The sequence below is a fragment of the Paramacrobiotus metropolitanus genome, unplaced genomic scaffold (genome assembly GCF_019649055.1).
Source record: "Paramacrobiotus metropolitanus isolate TYO unplaced genomic scaffold, Prichtersi_v1.0 Parri_scaffold0000057, whole genome shotgun sequence".
Lineage (NCBI taxonomy): Eukaryota > Metazoa > Tardigrada > Eutardigrada > Parachela > Macrobiotidae > Paramacrobiotus > Paramacrobiotus metropolitanus.
Genome location: NW_026570277.1, coordinates 101,039 through 118,263, shown reverse-complemented (window position 1 = coordinate 118,263; position 17,225 = coordinate 101,039). Strand labels below are relative to the sequence as shown.

Genomic DNA, 17,225 nt, shown 5'->3' with positions numbered 1-17,225 from the left:
ATTGGTACAGATACAACCTTACAAATTATTACGTACTCGTACAATAAGTAATTCTTTTCATATTATGTGATATTGAGTAATGAGGTGGATACGAGGTATCACCAGTAGAGTACTAATAATAGAATTTGTAACTACAATCAAATTAATTTTACTGGCTTAAATTAATTAATTTACTAATAGTAATTCAATTTAAACAGTTATAGTCAAATTAATTTACTTCTTACAGCTGCGAAAAATTCAACTATTTCACCACCCTAGCCGATTTTATAAGTATTATTATTTATTTATTAATTCCTCGACTGCGAACCGGCTCGTGGTTCCCCTCCTTTATTAATTTTTTAATCTGTAGTGGGTCTCCTTTATATGTGTACTATTTCTGAAGAAAAAACTTGAAAAATTTAATAGATCAAAATCTCTCCGCAGCACCTCAAAAGAATCACACACAACAACCGTAAAAATCACCGCAAGTACAAAAGCTGCCATTAATCGCAAAATACCGCACAACAATGCAGCAACCAACCGACCAATCACCACGCTAACAAGGCGAGTTTTCCTCTTTCCGGGTCTACCCCACCTTCCTCCCGGGGCCTTTCGCGGGTGCACATACAAATTGGCCATCCACGCGCACGCCGACACCCCGGACACCAGCCGTACTGCAGCCCCAACACCTCCGGACCGCACAACGCCGCCCCCGGGAGACGGCCGCACGCCATTCCCATCACGCCGCACCGCTGGACCCGCAGTCACTGACTCATAAAGCAAATGCGGTCCGTTCATTATGTCGGTCCATTTTACCGGATGAACAACCTCCACTTCCAGCACTTACAAGAAACTTAATATCTTTAAGATTGCTGGAAGATGCCAATACGTTGAACTGCATATATACTGTGATATCAGGATCCAACGGGGAAGCAAAAAAAATTTCAACGCTTCCCAGTGGTATCCTGGTATCCCGGTGTATCTTCGCAAAAGAGCATGCCAAGCGGGATTAGGGAGGACGAAATCAGCAGAGCGGCCCATGCAGGGAACGTGCAATTTCAAACCGTCAAGGTCATTCCAGCTGTACGTACGTGCTGGGATGACCTCGGCGGCTAAATTGCCTCCCGTTCCAACTTGCAGGATGTGAAAGGAACCCCCTTTGGGGCATTCCCATTGGCCGATGTCGCGCGATAAATGTGTAACACGCAGATACCGCAATCTTCTTCAGTATAATCCGAGAACCATTACGAAGAACAGTGAATACCGGAAAATTTACGAGAAACGCGGAATAAGAATAAGTATTCACTGCTGAGCGTTATGCCCGGGGCTATCCTTGTGCAAGTTATTAAAACAGGTGCTGTACAATGTACGTTATGCGGCCCATACATTACAATATCGTGTCACCTTGACTGCATGCGTTGTTGAGTTCTTTTCTCAGGCTTACCACTAACTCTGTAGAGAAGCTTAGAAGCAATAAGTACGAGTGCTTGTGCTAGTATCAGCTACATAGAAAGTGTGTAGTACTTTGTAGTCTGTATATTGTACTTGTGCGTGGCGCTTTGCAGTGTATTATTTTCACAAGACGGGTGCAGAATATGCTGACAAGTGGCAACACCTGGAGATATTTTTCGTCTTTCGACCACTTTCGGTTGATTGATCACAGTTCACATAATTAATGGGTACTTGCCATACAGATACGGTACATTACCGTACATAGTACATACCTGCGGCGGCAATAAGAGTATAATATAAGCATTAATTAATACCGCTAATGACTGCGCGTGCGGGTTCCCGGGCGCCGGATGGGCGGACGGGCGACTACGAGTGCGAACTCGAATACGAACAAGGATCGAAATCGTGTTCCGAAGCGTATCCGAGATGCGATGTATACACTCGGGCCGAATCAGGATTTTGTTGAAACCTTTCAGAACAGAAGTGTTCAACCGCCCATGTCGGCGACTGCAGTCTGCAAGTTACTGTAACTAGATGCACTGACCATGAGTGAAAGTACTCGATCCAAGAGCTGGAATTTCGACTTTTTCTATTGGTCGGCGTAGTGGCGTACCACCTTGTTCGTACGAGTCAGTACGACTCATACAATTTCTGTTTTTTGACATGACTGTACAGCAGCGTGATACTTCCTGGAATCCAAAAATTTCTTTTGAAAGCTTTCAAAGATTTTTCAGAATTTCTTGGGTCATTAAGAAAGAGCAGTCGTTACTTTAAGAAAGAGCAGTCGGCCCGGTACATGTTATCAAAAATGGGATACATACACTAAATTTTCGCTTTCGCGCACTCCGAATCACTACTTATACATTGTTCTGAAAACAGTTTACGCGCGCAACATCCGGTTGAGGAGGTTTGGCGTGCTAAAATGGGTGAAAAGTTTAAATGTATTGTTGTGTCCCAAAAGTCGTAATTACCCGATCTCTTGAAACTTTGCTATAAAAGACATATGGCCACAAAGTCGAAAGTGAACCAATATCAGATCCATAGCATTTTTTTCCGATTTTAATATGAATTTCAAACGTTTTAAAACTCATTTTAAAATTATGGGAAAATGCTGTGAACATTAAATTGGTTCACTTTGACTCGACTCGCCGAAACACACCATTTACGTACAACTCAAAGCAATCCAGTACGAAATTTTTTATAGTAAGTAGTTCACGACTCATGCCACAGAGACGGAAAGTTCGGCAGTTCAAACCAGATTGTACGTACAAATGGTCGACCAAAATGCACGCGAGAAGCGGATTTGGGCAGATATAGCCGGTTGCGCAATTGAACAAAAGAGCAGAAGGAGCCTGTCTGACTCTGTGACGGTGTATGGCTTTGTGCGTCTGTCTATCGCGGTAATCCAAATGCGTACAAGCGCTCACTTATCGCATACGCAGTACGCTGCACAATTCTGGTTCTTCAACCAATCAACCTCCCATCATGATCGTTTCGGTCCTTCCGCGTGAATGTTTATTTCTTAATTATCAGTCCTCCCGTGCGATTCTTATAAGTTTTTCTCTCCTCATTCTGGAGCTTTACTTTTCTGCAAAATGTCTGATGTTTTAGTGGAAGACAGCGGCACAGATGCGCCCTGCTTTTTCCATAATCTCCCCGAGGAATCTGTGCTGCGCATCTTCACGTTGCTGGATATCATCGAGCGCACCAACTGCGCGGTGTAAGTACTGGCGTTTTAGCGACAGCACAGCAACAACCGTTCCTGTGAGCCTGACACACCGATTCTGTTGACAGGGTGTGCAAGCGATGGGCCACCATCAGCGAGGACCCCCGTCTGCAGCACACCGTCATCTTCGATCTGACGAAATGGGAGACCTACCATCCGCTGTCGCTGCTGCCGCTGCCACCCCGCTCCGAGGCAGACGCGCGCCGTGAAGCGGCCAAAGTAGAGAAGGAATGGCGTCGACAGCTGCTGCAGCGTTTTTGGACGGCCAAGACCCGCCACGTCATCTTCCGCCGCCCACCGGGGACCCCCGCGCCCTCCGAGTGCTGGATCAAAATGGCCATCCAGGAGGGCGGCGACGGGGGGCAGGAAATGGCCGTCGGCTGGCATTATTTGTGGGGCAATATCTACCACGCCCTGCTGGCCATCAAGGAGCTGCTGCCCGCCGCGCCCGCGGGCGGTGAGCATGACGCCCGCGGCGAGTGTCTGGTGACGGTGCAGAATGTCCACATGCAGACCGGGGATCTCAGTGACCTGTTGCCGGGATATGTCAAGACGGTGCATCTGGAGAATGTCGTCATGCGCTGCTACTTCTACACGGGATTTTTCCATCCACGTGCCAAACCACCGCAGGTTCGCCGTGCGTATTTACTATTTACATCCTTGATGTACTTACGGATATCGCTCTAAACAGCACAATATGCTTAAGCATCGCGAATGATACGACGTGTTTAATTTTAACAAGAATTTGCTTTAAATGCCGCGGAGAAATCTTTTGTTCAATAAGGAAAATAATTGCTTTTTTGTACAATAAAAATTCGTTAAAGTTTCAAGGAAGCGAAGGAAACAGTGCGCAGGTCGCGAATCACCGCGATGGTATAGTTTCGGTTTTCTATTGTTTTACAATGATAGGTATTCTGTGTAGGTGCAGTATTCGGTATTTCCTTCTACTGGTCACTTTTGCGATACACTCGGTGCTAACAGCCGATCACTTCAGTATAATTAGTGTTTAGAACTGACCGCTCAGTTTAGTCAGTTAGCGAGTCAGGTGTGTCTCTTATCTCCGATCTCTCATTATTTAGTTGCGCAACTGGATGTAGCCGCAGAACCGGTTTTGGTGTACAATCACGATTTCACATCTCATTTTCATTGCTCGCGATAGTAACTTTCCTGCGCGTTTTAATTGTACCTGCAATTAGCATTAGCATTGGTTGTCTATAGATATGTAGTACTGTTACTATGTTACTATAATGTAACGCGACACTTAGGTGAGCGGCTTTTGAACTGTCTACTGGGTAGTTAAAGGGACCGTTTGCTGACAAATAGTCCAGTGATTTTCAGCATTAATGTTCGGTGGTATTAACTATTAGGTGACGCTGAGTGTGCCGGTGGAAAAAGCCGTGCTGGTGCGCGAGAACGGTGTGTGGCCATGGACCGAGGCACCGGCTCCTGACTTCACCGCGCTTCTCACAGAAATCCGGCGTGGTAATCTGGAGCACTTCAGCCGCTTCCTGCCGGATTCCATGACCGCCGACGAGGAGAACTTCCTGGAAGGCAAACTGCAGTCAGAGGAGGCCATTGGCTGGATTCTGTCCCGTTTCCTCAAAAAGTAAGTAAATTATTGTAATAACATAACATTCTCAAGAAAAAACGGCTTGACGTAGAACTTCGGAAGACTGTGCATACGAAGCGGATACAGCGTGTCCACCGGCAATTAGAGAGGTACCTGCCAGCACGCGCATTTTACCTCTGCACGGAGTCTGGCCCTGTCTGTTTGTATAACTGGGCGTTTCATTGCATTAGGAAGTCTTCGTGGCGGGAAGCTTTCGTACTCAACGCTGAAAAATAGTAATGTATCGGTTTTTGCAGGGGTGTGCAGCTGCTGGGCGAGGAGGAGGTGTATCCCTTGGCGCCCATCAATTCCCTGGGACTAACGCTGGAGAAGATTCGGTCCTTTCCCCGCTGGCTGCAGTATCTGATGGTGGAGCTGCTGAAAGACCCGTCCCTCGCGATTTTGCCCAATGAGTAAAGTGGTAGCGGAGTTAACTGCAAGTTTTTACTGAGAAGCGGGTCTCGTGTTGTCCGGTGCATAGGTTCCTAAACATTGCCTTGGTAAAGTTGCTAATTTTCTTGAGACGAACAGCGTAATTCCGATTTTCTAAACGATTTTTTAATTGGTGTGCCCTTAACCGCTTGCAAAAACAGAATAATTTATAAACGGGAGTGTCTTTGGTGCGATTCAAAAATCAAACTCGTTGTGTTTTACCAAAAATATTTTGTTACTGGATGTGCGTTAGAATGCTGTAAAAGGCGCATAGAAATCACAGGGATTCTAATTTAAGAGGAGTTCAAATGCGTTTATTCCACAAATTTTCAAACTGTATTAGGCAACAGCCATCAAAATACGAGTACAGTAACAACAAGTGCAAGCGCGGACACACTTCATCATACAACAGTTAAAACTTAAAACTACTGTAGAAAAAATCAGAATCGATTAAAGGTAAATGGTTAGCGCACCCTTGTAATTAACGTTTCCCTTACGAAGCCAAACTTAACCGTTGCCTAAGAAAGCAGTAAAACGCACTTCTCCCGTTAATTCAAGAATTTTTCGGCCGATAAAATGCAATTAATAGTAATGGTAATAAGTATTTTGATTTTGGTACTGTACTAGTTTGTATCCGATGTCGTTACTTATTAAAGGTTAGATAATTTCAAATATTTCATTATTCATTTTATTCCCTTTATGGCATACTTAGGATTATTAATAACGACCTCCTCTACAGTATATCCACTACTATACTACTCCTCTACTATATCACACAAAGATCACAATTTCCATTATGTTACCGGCAAGCCATTTTTTAACACAAATAAATATGGGGATAAAATGTCAAGCATCGAATTTCGTCCGACTCGTAACATGAAATTATTAATAGCCACCGGAAATGATCTAGTCATAGGATCATCATATGGAATCACATGGTAAATTTTCAATCCAGTCCTAACGCTAAAAGCGCCGGTAAACTATCCGCCTTGGTCACGAGGAGCGGGATGTTTTTAATTAAAGACAAGCCTGGTTTTTGCCGTTAATTGGCCGAAAGAAAACCGATGCCGCGCACTTGATCCCATTATCTCCGCAGGAGAGAGGGATGTTTACCGGCTTTACCTGTCATTTAATTACCGGTGCCCTTTCAGGCCGACCACCATCCAATAACGTGGAGTGCGGGATTGTGTTGCGGTGCGTGCGTCAGTCTCGTTAGAACATACCGGTGAAGAAGAGGAATCCCGTAGGGAACTCGATTATTGCATGCTATCGATCCAACGTTGGCTCGAATGTGCAGAGAAAAATTTGCGCGATATATAACGAGCGTCTACCAGGTTCAGTAATCAAGCGCGGTTATTCCAATTTCTAGCGACCGATTTGGAATCATTTCGACATAGTAAATAATTTACAATAAGGCAGCAAAAATGTCTAAAGCGTCCCAAAATGTGCCGCTATATATGTTGATGGCGAACACGCGCGAATATACGATCCTGGCGATGGTACTGCTCTTTAATGGACTGACAATTCTTGGCGCGGCCATTCCAAGTAAGTGTTGATCAGATTAACTGGTAGAGTTTCGTAGCTATCGTATTAACTATCGTGCTTAATAAAGAACTGTACTATGTATAACGTGCTTAACCTCATTCCATGCAATTCATTTCCCGCAAGAAACATTGCACTGAAATATTGCCTCGTATGGACTTACCATTGAGGTGCATTTTGAAAGTTAATTCAGTTTTCTTTACCGGTCAGTAATATCCCAACATATGTTATTAATCCTTGAACCATATTACGACCGATCGAAGCAGTTATGCAATTCCGAGGTTATGCAATTGGGCACAAATAATATTCATACCGGCCACCCGGCAGAATGATGCGCCCCACGACCGATACCGGTTTTAACTTTTCAGCAATACTAGTAACGTTGATCGGCATTTCTAACCATGTTTCTTTTTAAATTTCTGGAGGTCGGTAACGCTTGGGGAACATTAGTGGCAGTTGTGGAAAGGTCACAAACTGATGTAAAATTACTGAAAGTGACTGTTTTAGTGGAGATACAGCTCTATGTCCACTTTCTACCTAAATATTACAGATTTGGCGGTGGTGCCAATGATGAAAGTTTACCCGGCAAGCACATACGGTACTGCAAGTGGCTGGCCATTACACTGTACCACACTTACCTATTTTACTACAAGTCCATCGCTACAAAATTTATTAATTAAACAAATGGATGTCAGTGTTTGGTGGTGCCAAGTAGTTAGCGTTAGCGTCTCATGTACATTCTCAGAGCAGCGCCTTGCTACAAATACCCAGAGAAGCTCAGAGAATTTGATGTTGTGATCAAGTCCAAGGCCGAAGAGATCACAAATGTCAAGATGGACGATGTTACATACGGGCAAGCTTCCCTGCCGGTTAAATCAGGTGGGCTGGGTCTGCCGAAAGCGGAAGAAATTGCAGCACCAGCTTATCTCTCTTCACTTTATGCCACCGACGAGCTGGTCAGTAGTATTGTGCCCGAGGACTGTCCTGATGACCGACTGGATGTCGAGTTGTGCTGGGAAGAATTGACTGGAAAATCAGCCCCATCTATGGAGGACCGAAGCAATCAACGCCTGTGGTCGGAAATGTTGACTATCAGGAAGCTGGAAGCCTTAAGGGAGGACGCCGACGTTATCGCCTCTGCTCGCCTGTTGGCCGCCTCTACTAGGGATGCCAGTGCCTGGTTGTTCGCCTTGCCGGTTGCTAGCCTTGGTACACTTTTAGACGATGCTGCTTTACGAATCGCTGTTGCGCTACGGACGGGAGCTCCGATCTGCAAGCAGCACAAATGCCGATGCGGCGAAGTAGTTGACGCCCAAGGTTTGCACGGTTTGTCATGTTTGAAAAGTCAAGGAAGGTTCAGGCGTCACGCAAGCCTGAATAGCCTAATTCAGCGCAGCTTAGGATCTGCAAAAGTCCCTACTATTCTGGAGCCGCCGGGGTTAAGCAGGATAGATGGGAAGCGGCCGGACGGTTTATCTCTTTTCCCTTGGAAGAACGGCCTTCCTTTGATTTGGGATGTAACAGTGTGCGACACATTCGCTATATCGTACATTGCTGGCTCATCAGAGGTAGCGGGATCGGCAGCAGAGAGCGCGGAAGAACGAAAGAGGGACAATTACAGGGAACTGACTGATCGTCATTTTTTCCAACCTGTGGCCTTGGAGACTACAGGAACTTGTGGCGCCAGTACCCGTCAGTTCATCAATGAAGTTGGTCGACGCATAAAAGATCAAACCGGAGAAACGCGCGCTACCGAATTTTTTGTGGCAGCGCATAAGTGTTGAAATTCAGCGCGGAAATGCCGCTTCTGTTCTGGGAACTGTTGGTTGCTCAAAAGAGCTAGAAGAGCTGTTTTATTTGTTCTAGCTATACGGTGTTTGGGATTTAATTGTAAATGGCATTTGCTTGTACAAGGTTGAAATAAAAATAATAGTTAGCTTTTTTATACCAAGTACTAGCGAAAAGCCCAGACGTTTCGCGAACTATGTACGTTTTGTAGTACGAACAAATGGCCATTACAAAACATTTACAGTATTTAGTACGAGTGCACCTTGAACGTGTTACTCGGGGATACGCTCGTACACAATTACGCAAGTACTTGTCTTCGGCTGAATGCTACAGTAGACAAATAAATAAACGATTGGACATAATATAAGTTAACCAGGCGTCCACGCGACGCTACACGCTCGGATTAATTTATGGTCATGACTGTAAGTCTGCATGATTTGCATTCCAGGCGCCCGGATGCTGCCGTATTCCGTTGACGGTCTACCGACCTACCACTTCCTGAATAAATTTGTGGGCTCCATGATCCTGGTGGCGGCGGCGATGCTGGGTATTATAGCGGTCCTTCGCGCCAGCAAATGCGACGAGGACCCTACCGTTTCGATCACCAAGCACTTCTTGAAGTTCCTGTGCCAGTGGCTCCTGACAGCGGCCGTGATGATTGTGGTGATCTACGGCGGATCGCACCTTATTCCGTATGATGTCGACACGCACTACATAGCCCGTGTGGTGGCCGACGTGCAGAAGCAGTACGGTCTCGTCGAGGCCCGCCATCTGCAAGCCAAAGCGGGGACAGTGGCCGCCCTGTTGCGGCTGATGCACATAACGATATGGGTCACTAGCTTCGTCCTGTTGGCTAGCACTATTGTGGGGGCGGTCCGCGTGGTACGCCTTACTCGTAAAGAGAGGGAGGAACAGCGAGATCCGGAAATGGGTTTCGAGGAGGAAAAGGACGAATTGCTGGCAATCACTGTGGTTACAGAGACAACAAATTTGCTCGGTGACGATAATGACAAACCAGATAAAGACCCGGAAACCGGTTTGCCCGTCAGTAACCGAATCGGTTTTGAATATCACGGTTACGCGACTTTTACACCTGCTGCTTGAATTTGCTGTGTATTTGACGGGTATTTAATTAAACCTTTTATCCATAAAACGTTTTGAGAAGTTTTAATAGAAGCACGGTTTTTTTACAAAGAACTGCAGATTTAAACGGAATGTTTGGCCCTTTGTTGTGTTATCATCACCGTCGGCTTCAGCTTTGTTTATATGTTCCGCAAACTTTCCCGGCTTTGCTTAAACAGCATGATAATAAACTAAAATTTAGTGCAGCACTGCGCCATTTCATTTAACAGAAATCATAACAAGCCGAGAACGTCATACTTCGATACATCCTGTAGATCTCTTGCCCTGCGCAAGATTGCCGGATTTGCGTAGTCTTATTGGTCTTATTGGTAAGGACTACTTGATAATTGTTAACAGTACATTGTACTTGGGTACTTCGAGTTCTAGGTATAATTATTTCCGGCCGTTGTGCACACCATCAGTTTCTACTTTTAAACTGCACTGCTCAAGAATTGCTTAAATGAACTGTTTTTATTTTACAGTTTTTGGTGGTTAGTTGGTTTTATTTTACGCTGTGATACTTACCGTAATTGGCTAAGCATCTGCGTATCGGTATCGTTTATATTATTTTATACACACTTTCGGTTTGTAACCCATAATTAGTGTGAAAACAAAGGCAAGCGAGAAAGTTTGGATAATGTGGCGACTAATCAATTCAGTTAAAGATAACATTACGATCGATGCGCTTTCGAACAAGCAGTAAAAGGGCATGTAAACAGTTTTCTGATAAATGCCCACGGTATCTGTAATTTTCACACGATAACGACTTTGCATTACCCAGGTAATCTAGCTATATTCTCTTGATTAAGCTGACTGTGCGCCTTTGCGAAACAAACAGAAATTTGGGTTTGGACACTTTCTTTGCTAGTTTTGCTTGATCATAACCGAGGGGACTTTGTTTTCATCCTGCGGAAGGATGGATGTCGGGCCCGCCCAACCGCATGCACTTGTATCATATGTATCATGTGGAAAAGAGTGTGACTATGAGAAGTACGCCAACAGGATCATTGGACAAGGCAAGTTTGGGACTGTACATCTTGGGAGTATTTCACAAAAATGTTGTGACAGCTTTCCGACAGAGACGTACGTTGCGGTCAAGGTGATACATCTGCATAAAACCAGCCCAGCTGTGGACGATGGCTACGGCGCTTTGAAAGAGAAGCTGCAACGTTTGGTCAAGCTGCAGCATGAAAATTTAACTGATTATCATAAGGTTCTTTTTATTGAAGAATATGGAGGAGGAGTGACTATAGAACTGTTGATGAACTATTACAGCGGTGAGTCTGAAACAGTGCGATTGACAACAACTGGATAGTGTAGCCATTCGGCCCATTCGCACTTCTCGCAGTTGTACCACAAATATAGATATTATATATGATGTACAATTCATTATGTATATGAAACTATTGCACAGCGTGTGTACAGCTCGTGCAAACGGACTAGTAATATACACCCTACGCGTGGGCTGTTTTCTTTTTCCCGTTTTTTTCTTTGGAAGTCCACTGTAGAATGGGAAAGGGCGAGCTGAACCGGCAGGATTATGAGAATGAAAGTAGACATTGATGCAAATACTTACGAGTATAATTACGTATTCGGAAAATTCATTAGTACAGTCTTCAGCAGTTTTTTAACTGTAATACGGCAGTTTAATAAAATACAGCTTTTTTAGACGGAACTCTGAGCGATTTGCTAAATAAAATAAAAAGAAAGCGATGCCCTCCTTGAATTAAGTGCCGCAGCTTGCTACGCATTGCAAATTGCTAATGGATTGGGATTCTTACATCAGCAGAATATCATCCACGGAGACCTGAAACCACAGAATGTATTGGTGAAACGATACGAAGACCGTCACAGCGCACTGTTCGTGGGAGATTTCGACGATTCTGTGCACATGCGTGAAGAGCGCACCGTATCTAGTGACACGTCAAGACTTCATGGTACATACCTGTACATGTCTCCGGAAATGCTTACGAAGTTTTTTCGTCAAAGCCATGAAAGCGTCGGCAGAAAGACCGATAGTTGGAGCCTTGGGCGCGTTATCCTCGATTTAGATGAATACTGTTCCGGTATCCAAGAAAAAGTGCTCTGGAATGCAAATAAATCTGACAGCTTTTTATATGACAGAGGTGTGACCGACTACGACTTTACTTCAAAAATTATTGATGGATACGCATGGTCACTAGATAGTATCCCGTCACTTTTTCGGGGTCTTCTTCGAAGATGCTTTTCTCGCAGTGCTCAACACCGGCCCACGGCTGATAAAACAAAAGCGCTCATTGAAGAACTGGCAGCAGAGACTGCTCAACAAGCGGCGGCGACTATTTGCCCGTGTGTCTGCAATACTCAACTGCACGGTGCACAAGAAACCACTGAAAATATTTTGGAGGCTGTTAGTGATAACAAAATACTGATCGTGCACGAATTTTATATTGCCGTCAACCTGGTGGAAATTCGCGTGCAGCTGTACGACCCGCAAACTAAAACACTGCATGGCGTGGTGCTTCCACCTTACCAGTTCTGCGAGAATTTTGTTCCATCATCGTTCACTATGGTCAAGAATCGTTTGATTTGCCAAGTCAGGTAAACGCCGGCTCGATTGACAGAACCTCAAGTCATACCCTAGCGATTATCTGCTTGGACCTGCAAAGCCGGGAATGGCGTACCATGCAAACCGATATCCAGGTTCAGGAATGGTGTCTGCCCCCGGTAGCAATCGGCGACCGGATATTTTTTTGGGAAAATGACGGTACTGCTTTTAAATACCGCGAACCAAAAATCGCAAAGGTTTCGGGAGACCAAATCACCGAAGTGCGTTCAGAAAGGAGTACTTTAACGGATGAACATAAAACGTAAGTCTGACGTCAAGAAAGAAGAAACGCTACTCGGAAACCGTTTGGCTTTGGGTATATGTAATGCGTATGCATAGTTCGTACATGTCTCTTTTCTGGACAGTTTGAAATTTCATGGATTAGTAATCCAATAAATCAAGTTAACCAACGAAGTTTTCTTAAAGTCTGCCATAAGCCATCAGCATAGTAATGAATGATAAAACTGCCGCGTCTGGCTTAATAATTGTAACATCTGGCTGCCAATATTTAGCCAGATGCGCACAACAAGGTTTTGACTTCTGCAGAAATCGGACTTCTGCGTGATTTCAAATTTATTTTCAGAGAAGAGCCAGTAGCAACATCTAAACACAGCAGCCACATCATGCTGCTCGGTCAAATCTATTCCGGCCTTTCTCAGGACGGCTACAGTGAGCAATCGGTAGCGCGCTTCGACACCAAGACTTCTAAATACCGAACGGTTGCGGGTATTTACCGAGCATTGAAACCACGGCAAAACTGTGCGTTTGCTGAAGTAGGCGATGCGTTGTACGTCATCGGCGGCGATAATCCATATCGCCGTGATTACTGTATTGATTCGTGTCTACAATTCGATGTAGACACCATGAACTGGATAACCGCTGGCCCTCTTCGACTACCTCGAACTCGGCATGGGGCCTTTGTTATGGATAATCGCATTTTCGTATTTGGTGGCAGATTCGAACGGACACACAAAGACTCCCTAACGGCGTTCATGGAAATTTACAATCCCGAGCTGAAGACTTGGGCAGAGTATCCTTTTACAAATTTGGATCAACGAACATTTGATTGTGGAAGACTCCAAAGAAGTACATGTTTTCCCTTTAATAGTCGCGGTGCTAGCATAGTGCCGGAAAAACTTGCTCATTAGTTTCTTTGATATTTACAGTAACTGATATTGACCATAGTTATGCACTTTTTGAGACGAGACGTTGCTGTTATATTGTAACAATACTGAAGTATAAACCACTGTTTTGCAAAAATAACTGGTTATAAAATGTCGGCTTGTCGTATATCATTTCAATTTTCATGTGTATTTCGTGATTTATTAAATCGCCGTATTCAACAAAGTAGATGCCGTTGTACGAGGATTTGTAAAGAAAGCGTGGGCATAATTACGAATAATTTCGTACATTATTCCTTTTATTGCATACAGGGATGTTCAGCCAAGTGCACAGAAGGCATTTTTGTAAAAATAGCAGCTAAGTGATTGTGTGTCGGTTACCATGTGTCCATAACAAATGTACGTACAATGCAGGAGAAGAGCAACAATTTGTGCCGAAAACTGGTCTTCTTGGCGAAGATCGAACAAACGGTTTAATCATATGTATGAGTTATGACAAAGTGTGCGGCTTGAATGGCCCTACTATTTGAAGCGAACCTTTTAACGATACAGCGACTTAACCTAGTAAGGTAGCTTCGCGTACAGCATCTGTACATGGGTGGTCACTGTGAGCGATTTCTAACTGAAATTAGCGGACGCCACCCGAGCTGTGCCAGAAACTGCGTATCCTGCCGGCGTACGACCGTCGGATGCATTCTAAAAGCAGTGTGGTGGTGCAAGAGCTACAATAACGAAGCATGCCACGCGCCGTCGTACTTGAATGAGATGGAAGACTTCAGGCTTTACGTTACGGTATAATCTCCAGAAGCCGAAGAAAAAGCCACCGCAAAAAAGAAGATCGGAGAAAGGACGCCAGGAGTGCGAGAGAAGGACCTTATTTAATATGCAGAACAGACAGACATAAAATTTATTATTCAAACACTGAGCGTTGATCGTGTGAGATTAATTCGGTCTCCGAATAATAGATCTGTCGCAATTACGGTATGAAGTTGCTCTGTTGTTTTTTTTTACCGGCAAGACGTTGAGTTAGTCGGGTTGTTTTGATGTAATACGCAATACCCAAATATATAAACTTAAAACAATAATACTTAAAATACTTAAAACAATTTCGCATTGTAGAGAGCATTGCACAAAGCAAAGAACAAAGAATTCTAAACGAAGCAGCATTACCTTGTATGTTCACACTTCGACAGTATTATTATGTGGTAAAAGCAAAAAAGCATTAAAAAACTGGTTTTATTTGTTGAAAAACCGAAAAATACAAAAGTAGTGATAAAAATAAGCAAGCACGGCCAGTGATTTGATTGACGCTTGTTCAAACACTAACATAAAGCATGATTTAAAATCGCACCGTCTTCACCTTATGCATGAGACGGGAATGTTGCGTAATTTCCACCGTACGGATCCATTTTCATGGGCAGCCCAGTCTCCGGATCCGTATCGCTTTTCACCTCCTCCACACTGATCAGCGTCGTTGTCTCCGTAATATCCTCCATTTCCGGCCGCACTTTCCTCACCTTCGGCGCACCGTACCAGTGTGTACAAATCAGCCGTACCAGTATCACGGCATTGATCACCATCAGCCAGTAATTAATGACCTTAAAAAGATCGATGAGGGTGTACAGCATGATCAGCTTGCCCGCTTGATTATCTGCGTGTCCAGCGGCTTCTGCTCCACAGGTCCTGTTGACACTGACAATGAGCTCCGCCACGAGGCGCGGTTCTACCGGGTGCTCGAAGAAGGTGTAGGCTACGAAGGTCACGACGATGAGACCGGTCGCGCCGTGAATGCTGTGCGTCAGGAACAGATTGGCTAAAGTGCTGTAGAACTCCCGGGCAACGACCGGACGGTTGGTAGAGTGAAGCGCTTTGAGAACGGCCCGCAGCCAGTGCATGCAACCGGTGAGCATCTGCAGACCGGCAATGGTCTTGTTGTAGTGCTGGGATTCGTGAAGAACATTCATGGGATACGGCAATATCCGTGCAACTACGAAAAACATGATCAACTTAGGACCAATAACATTAGCTCACCGGTTTTTCGGATGCACCGTAAAAACAGTGTACGCTTCGCTGTTTAGACCCAGTGTCGGCGACTAGAGGTTATTTATTTGCGATGGATGTGTTTCTGTCGCACACTGCTTGTTGATTTTACCATCAAAGTTTTGCATCGATTCCCTTTTGATTTTTGATTCGATTGTTTTTTCTCTAAATGCCTTTATAGTGATTTCTGTTTCGTTTTCATCGTTGTGTTACCTATACGAGTATCCTTTTCTTCGTCGCAGCTTCTATCTTTTTATTTCCCTTCTGATCTGCGATGTATTGTATATACCGGTAGTTCTTGCTATTTACCGGTCACGATCCGTATTTATGTTGCACCGATCTGGTATCTGTAACTTTGATTAGATACTGTTATTGGGTTACTGCTTATTAGCTTTTATTGTATTATGAATAATTAGTTTTCCTGGGAGCAAGGTACAGATCGTCGTGCTCGTTTTTCAGAATCATGACGGTGTTAAAAATGACTCGATATATGGCAGCAAATTCGTTGTACATGCACGGAAACGTTTGCCTTGCAGAGCGATCTGCATCTTTCTGAAATGCGTTTCCGTTCAAAATTTTTCGAAAATTATTCCATAATAAGGCTTTTGGTAAAACCATGCAGGGTAAAAATTTTTTAAATGTTATTTCACCTATAAGTATCTGTACATGTAACCGGCTATCGTGCGCAGAAATGTTGTTGAGGCCAGTTTATGCTGGAATTATTTGGCTACACAATGACATTGAGCAATGCAAAAACGTTTCTTGGGGTGCGCGCAATTACGCGAAGTGTACCGTGCATGTACACGAGCATGGGATCATGTACCGGGGCGCTTCCCTTAATGTTGGGCTATCAGATTGTGAACACCGGTCCTTACCGGACAATGTTAGCATGCTGCCTAATTTTGCGATCTGCCTCGTCTGCCTCTGATCAATGTGGGAAGTTAATTACAGTGGGTCTAGTTGACATCAGAGGACAGAATTATCGTAATAACGGATCACATTCCACGATATATTTTGCTATCGCACAATTACTAAGAACCCGAAAGAACCAATATACAGATTGTATTGAAGTGCGAGAGCAAAAAAACCATCCAAGAAACACTGATGAAAGAAAGTAAAAATTCGACACTGGATGCTATTACGCTTTTCTTTCGAATTCACATTAGATTGTTTCTGTGCGCTATTTGTTGTCAGGTGTAAAAGTAAAGGAAGTTAATGATTGTCGATGAGGCCTTACCTTGCAGACTGGCGCCCAGCAGTGCCGCTCCATTAAACACAAACAGCGATCCAATAATTACGCATTCCCGCACTCCCTGCATTTCTGTCAACAATATATTCTAGATGATATTGAAAAATATAAGAATGTCCTCGCAAACACGAATCAAATTTAAATTCGCCATAAGAGCCATAAAACAAAATGTTATATGCAGTCGCCAAACTGCAATAAATCCAGGATATTTAGCATCCAAAACGCGCGGTATTGATCGCAGCGGATAATACGAATGATCTCAAGGATTCCCGGTGGATTGCGCACCTTGACGCCGCGCTCTTCCGCCGATTGACACCAACCACGCAAACCAGCAAAAACTGGATCCGCTGCCATTGAATTAGCGGTGAATTAGCCGCGGTGATTTCTAGTAAATATCTCGCGCTCTCGCTCTCTCTCTGCTATCGATCCCGCTCAATTCTATGTTGCGCTGCATTCGCCGGTATACAAGATTTCCGGTTTACATCAATGCCAAGGGCTGCCGGCAAAAAATCTTCCGTTGCTCATAACGCCCGTATTGTTACCGCATGTGGCGGGATTATAGCGCTCGGCGGGTATAC

At 44.3% G+C, this 17,225-nt stretch overlaps 4 protein-coding genes across 5 annotated transcripts; 3 read left to right on the top strand and 1 right to left on the bottom strand.

The window, feature by feature from the left end:
• Positions 1 to 2,769: 2,769 nt before the first annotated feature.
• Positions 2,770 to 5,370, top strand: LOC129592952 (uncharacterized). Its single transcript, XM_055489111.1, has 4 exons — positions 2,770 to 3,151; positions 3,226 to 3,787; positions 4,525 to 4,763; positions 5,024 to 5,370. Exons 1-4 carry the CDS (start codon positions 3,027 to 3,029, stop codon positions 5,181 to 5,183), a joined length of 1,086 nt encoding a protein of 361 aa, XP_055345086.1. The 5' UTR covers positions 2,770 to 3,026; the 3' UTR covers positions 5,184 to 5,370.
• A 1,987-nt stretch (positions 5,371 to 7,357) lies between these two features.
• Positions 7,358 to 8,524, top strand: LOC129592913 (uncharacterized). Its single transcript, XM_055489067.1, has one exon. The coding sequence runs from the start codon at positions 7,472 to 7,474 to the stop codon at positions 8,522 to 8,524; it is 1,053 nt and encodes a 350-aa protein (XP_055345042.1). The 5' UTR covers positions 7,358 to 7,471.
• Positions 8,525 to 10,491: 1,967 nt separating this feature from the next.
• On the top strand, positions 10,492 to 13,567 carry LOC129592906 (uncharacterized). Of its 2 annotated transcripts, XR_008691024.1 has the most exons (3): positions 10,492 to 10,927; positions 11,320 to 12,499; positions 12,821 to 13,567. XR_008691024.1 is itself a non-coding variant. In XM_055489058.1 (2 exons), exons 1-2 carry the CDS (start codon positions 12,315 to 12,317, stop codon positions 13,383 to 13,385), a joined length of 750 nt encoding a protein of 249 aa, XP_055345033.1. In that variant the 5' UTR covers positions 12,147 to 12,314; the 3' UTR covers positions 13,386 to 13,567. The 2 variants fall into 2 exon arrangements, 1 of the variants encoding a protein (XP_055345033.1); XM_055489058.1 differs by lacking the exon at positions 10,492 to 10,927 and having other exon boundaries at positions 12,147 to 12,499.
• Positions 13,568 to 14,401: 834 nt separating this feature from the next.
• On the bottom strand, positions 14,402 to 16,913 carry LOC129592962 (uncharacterized). Its single transcript, XM_055489121.1, has 2 exons — positions 16,636 to 16,913; positions 14,402 to 15,345 (listed from the first exon to the last, which is right to left on the bottom strand). The coding sequence occupies exons 1-2, from the start codon at positions 16,715 to 16,717 to the stop codon at positions 14,720 to 14,722; spliced, it is 708 nt and encodes a 235-aa protein (XP_055345096.1). The 5' UTR covers positions 16,718 to 16,913; the 3' UTR covers positions 14,402 to 14,719.
• Between the last annotated feature and the right edge of the window lie 312 nt (positions 16,914 to 17,225).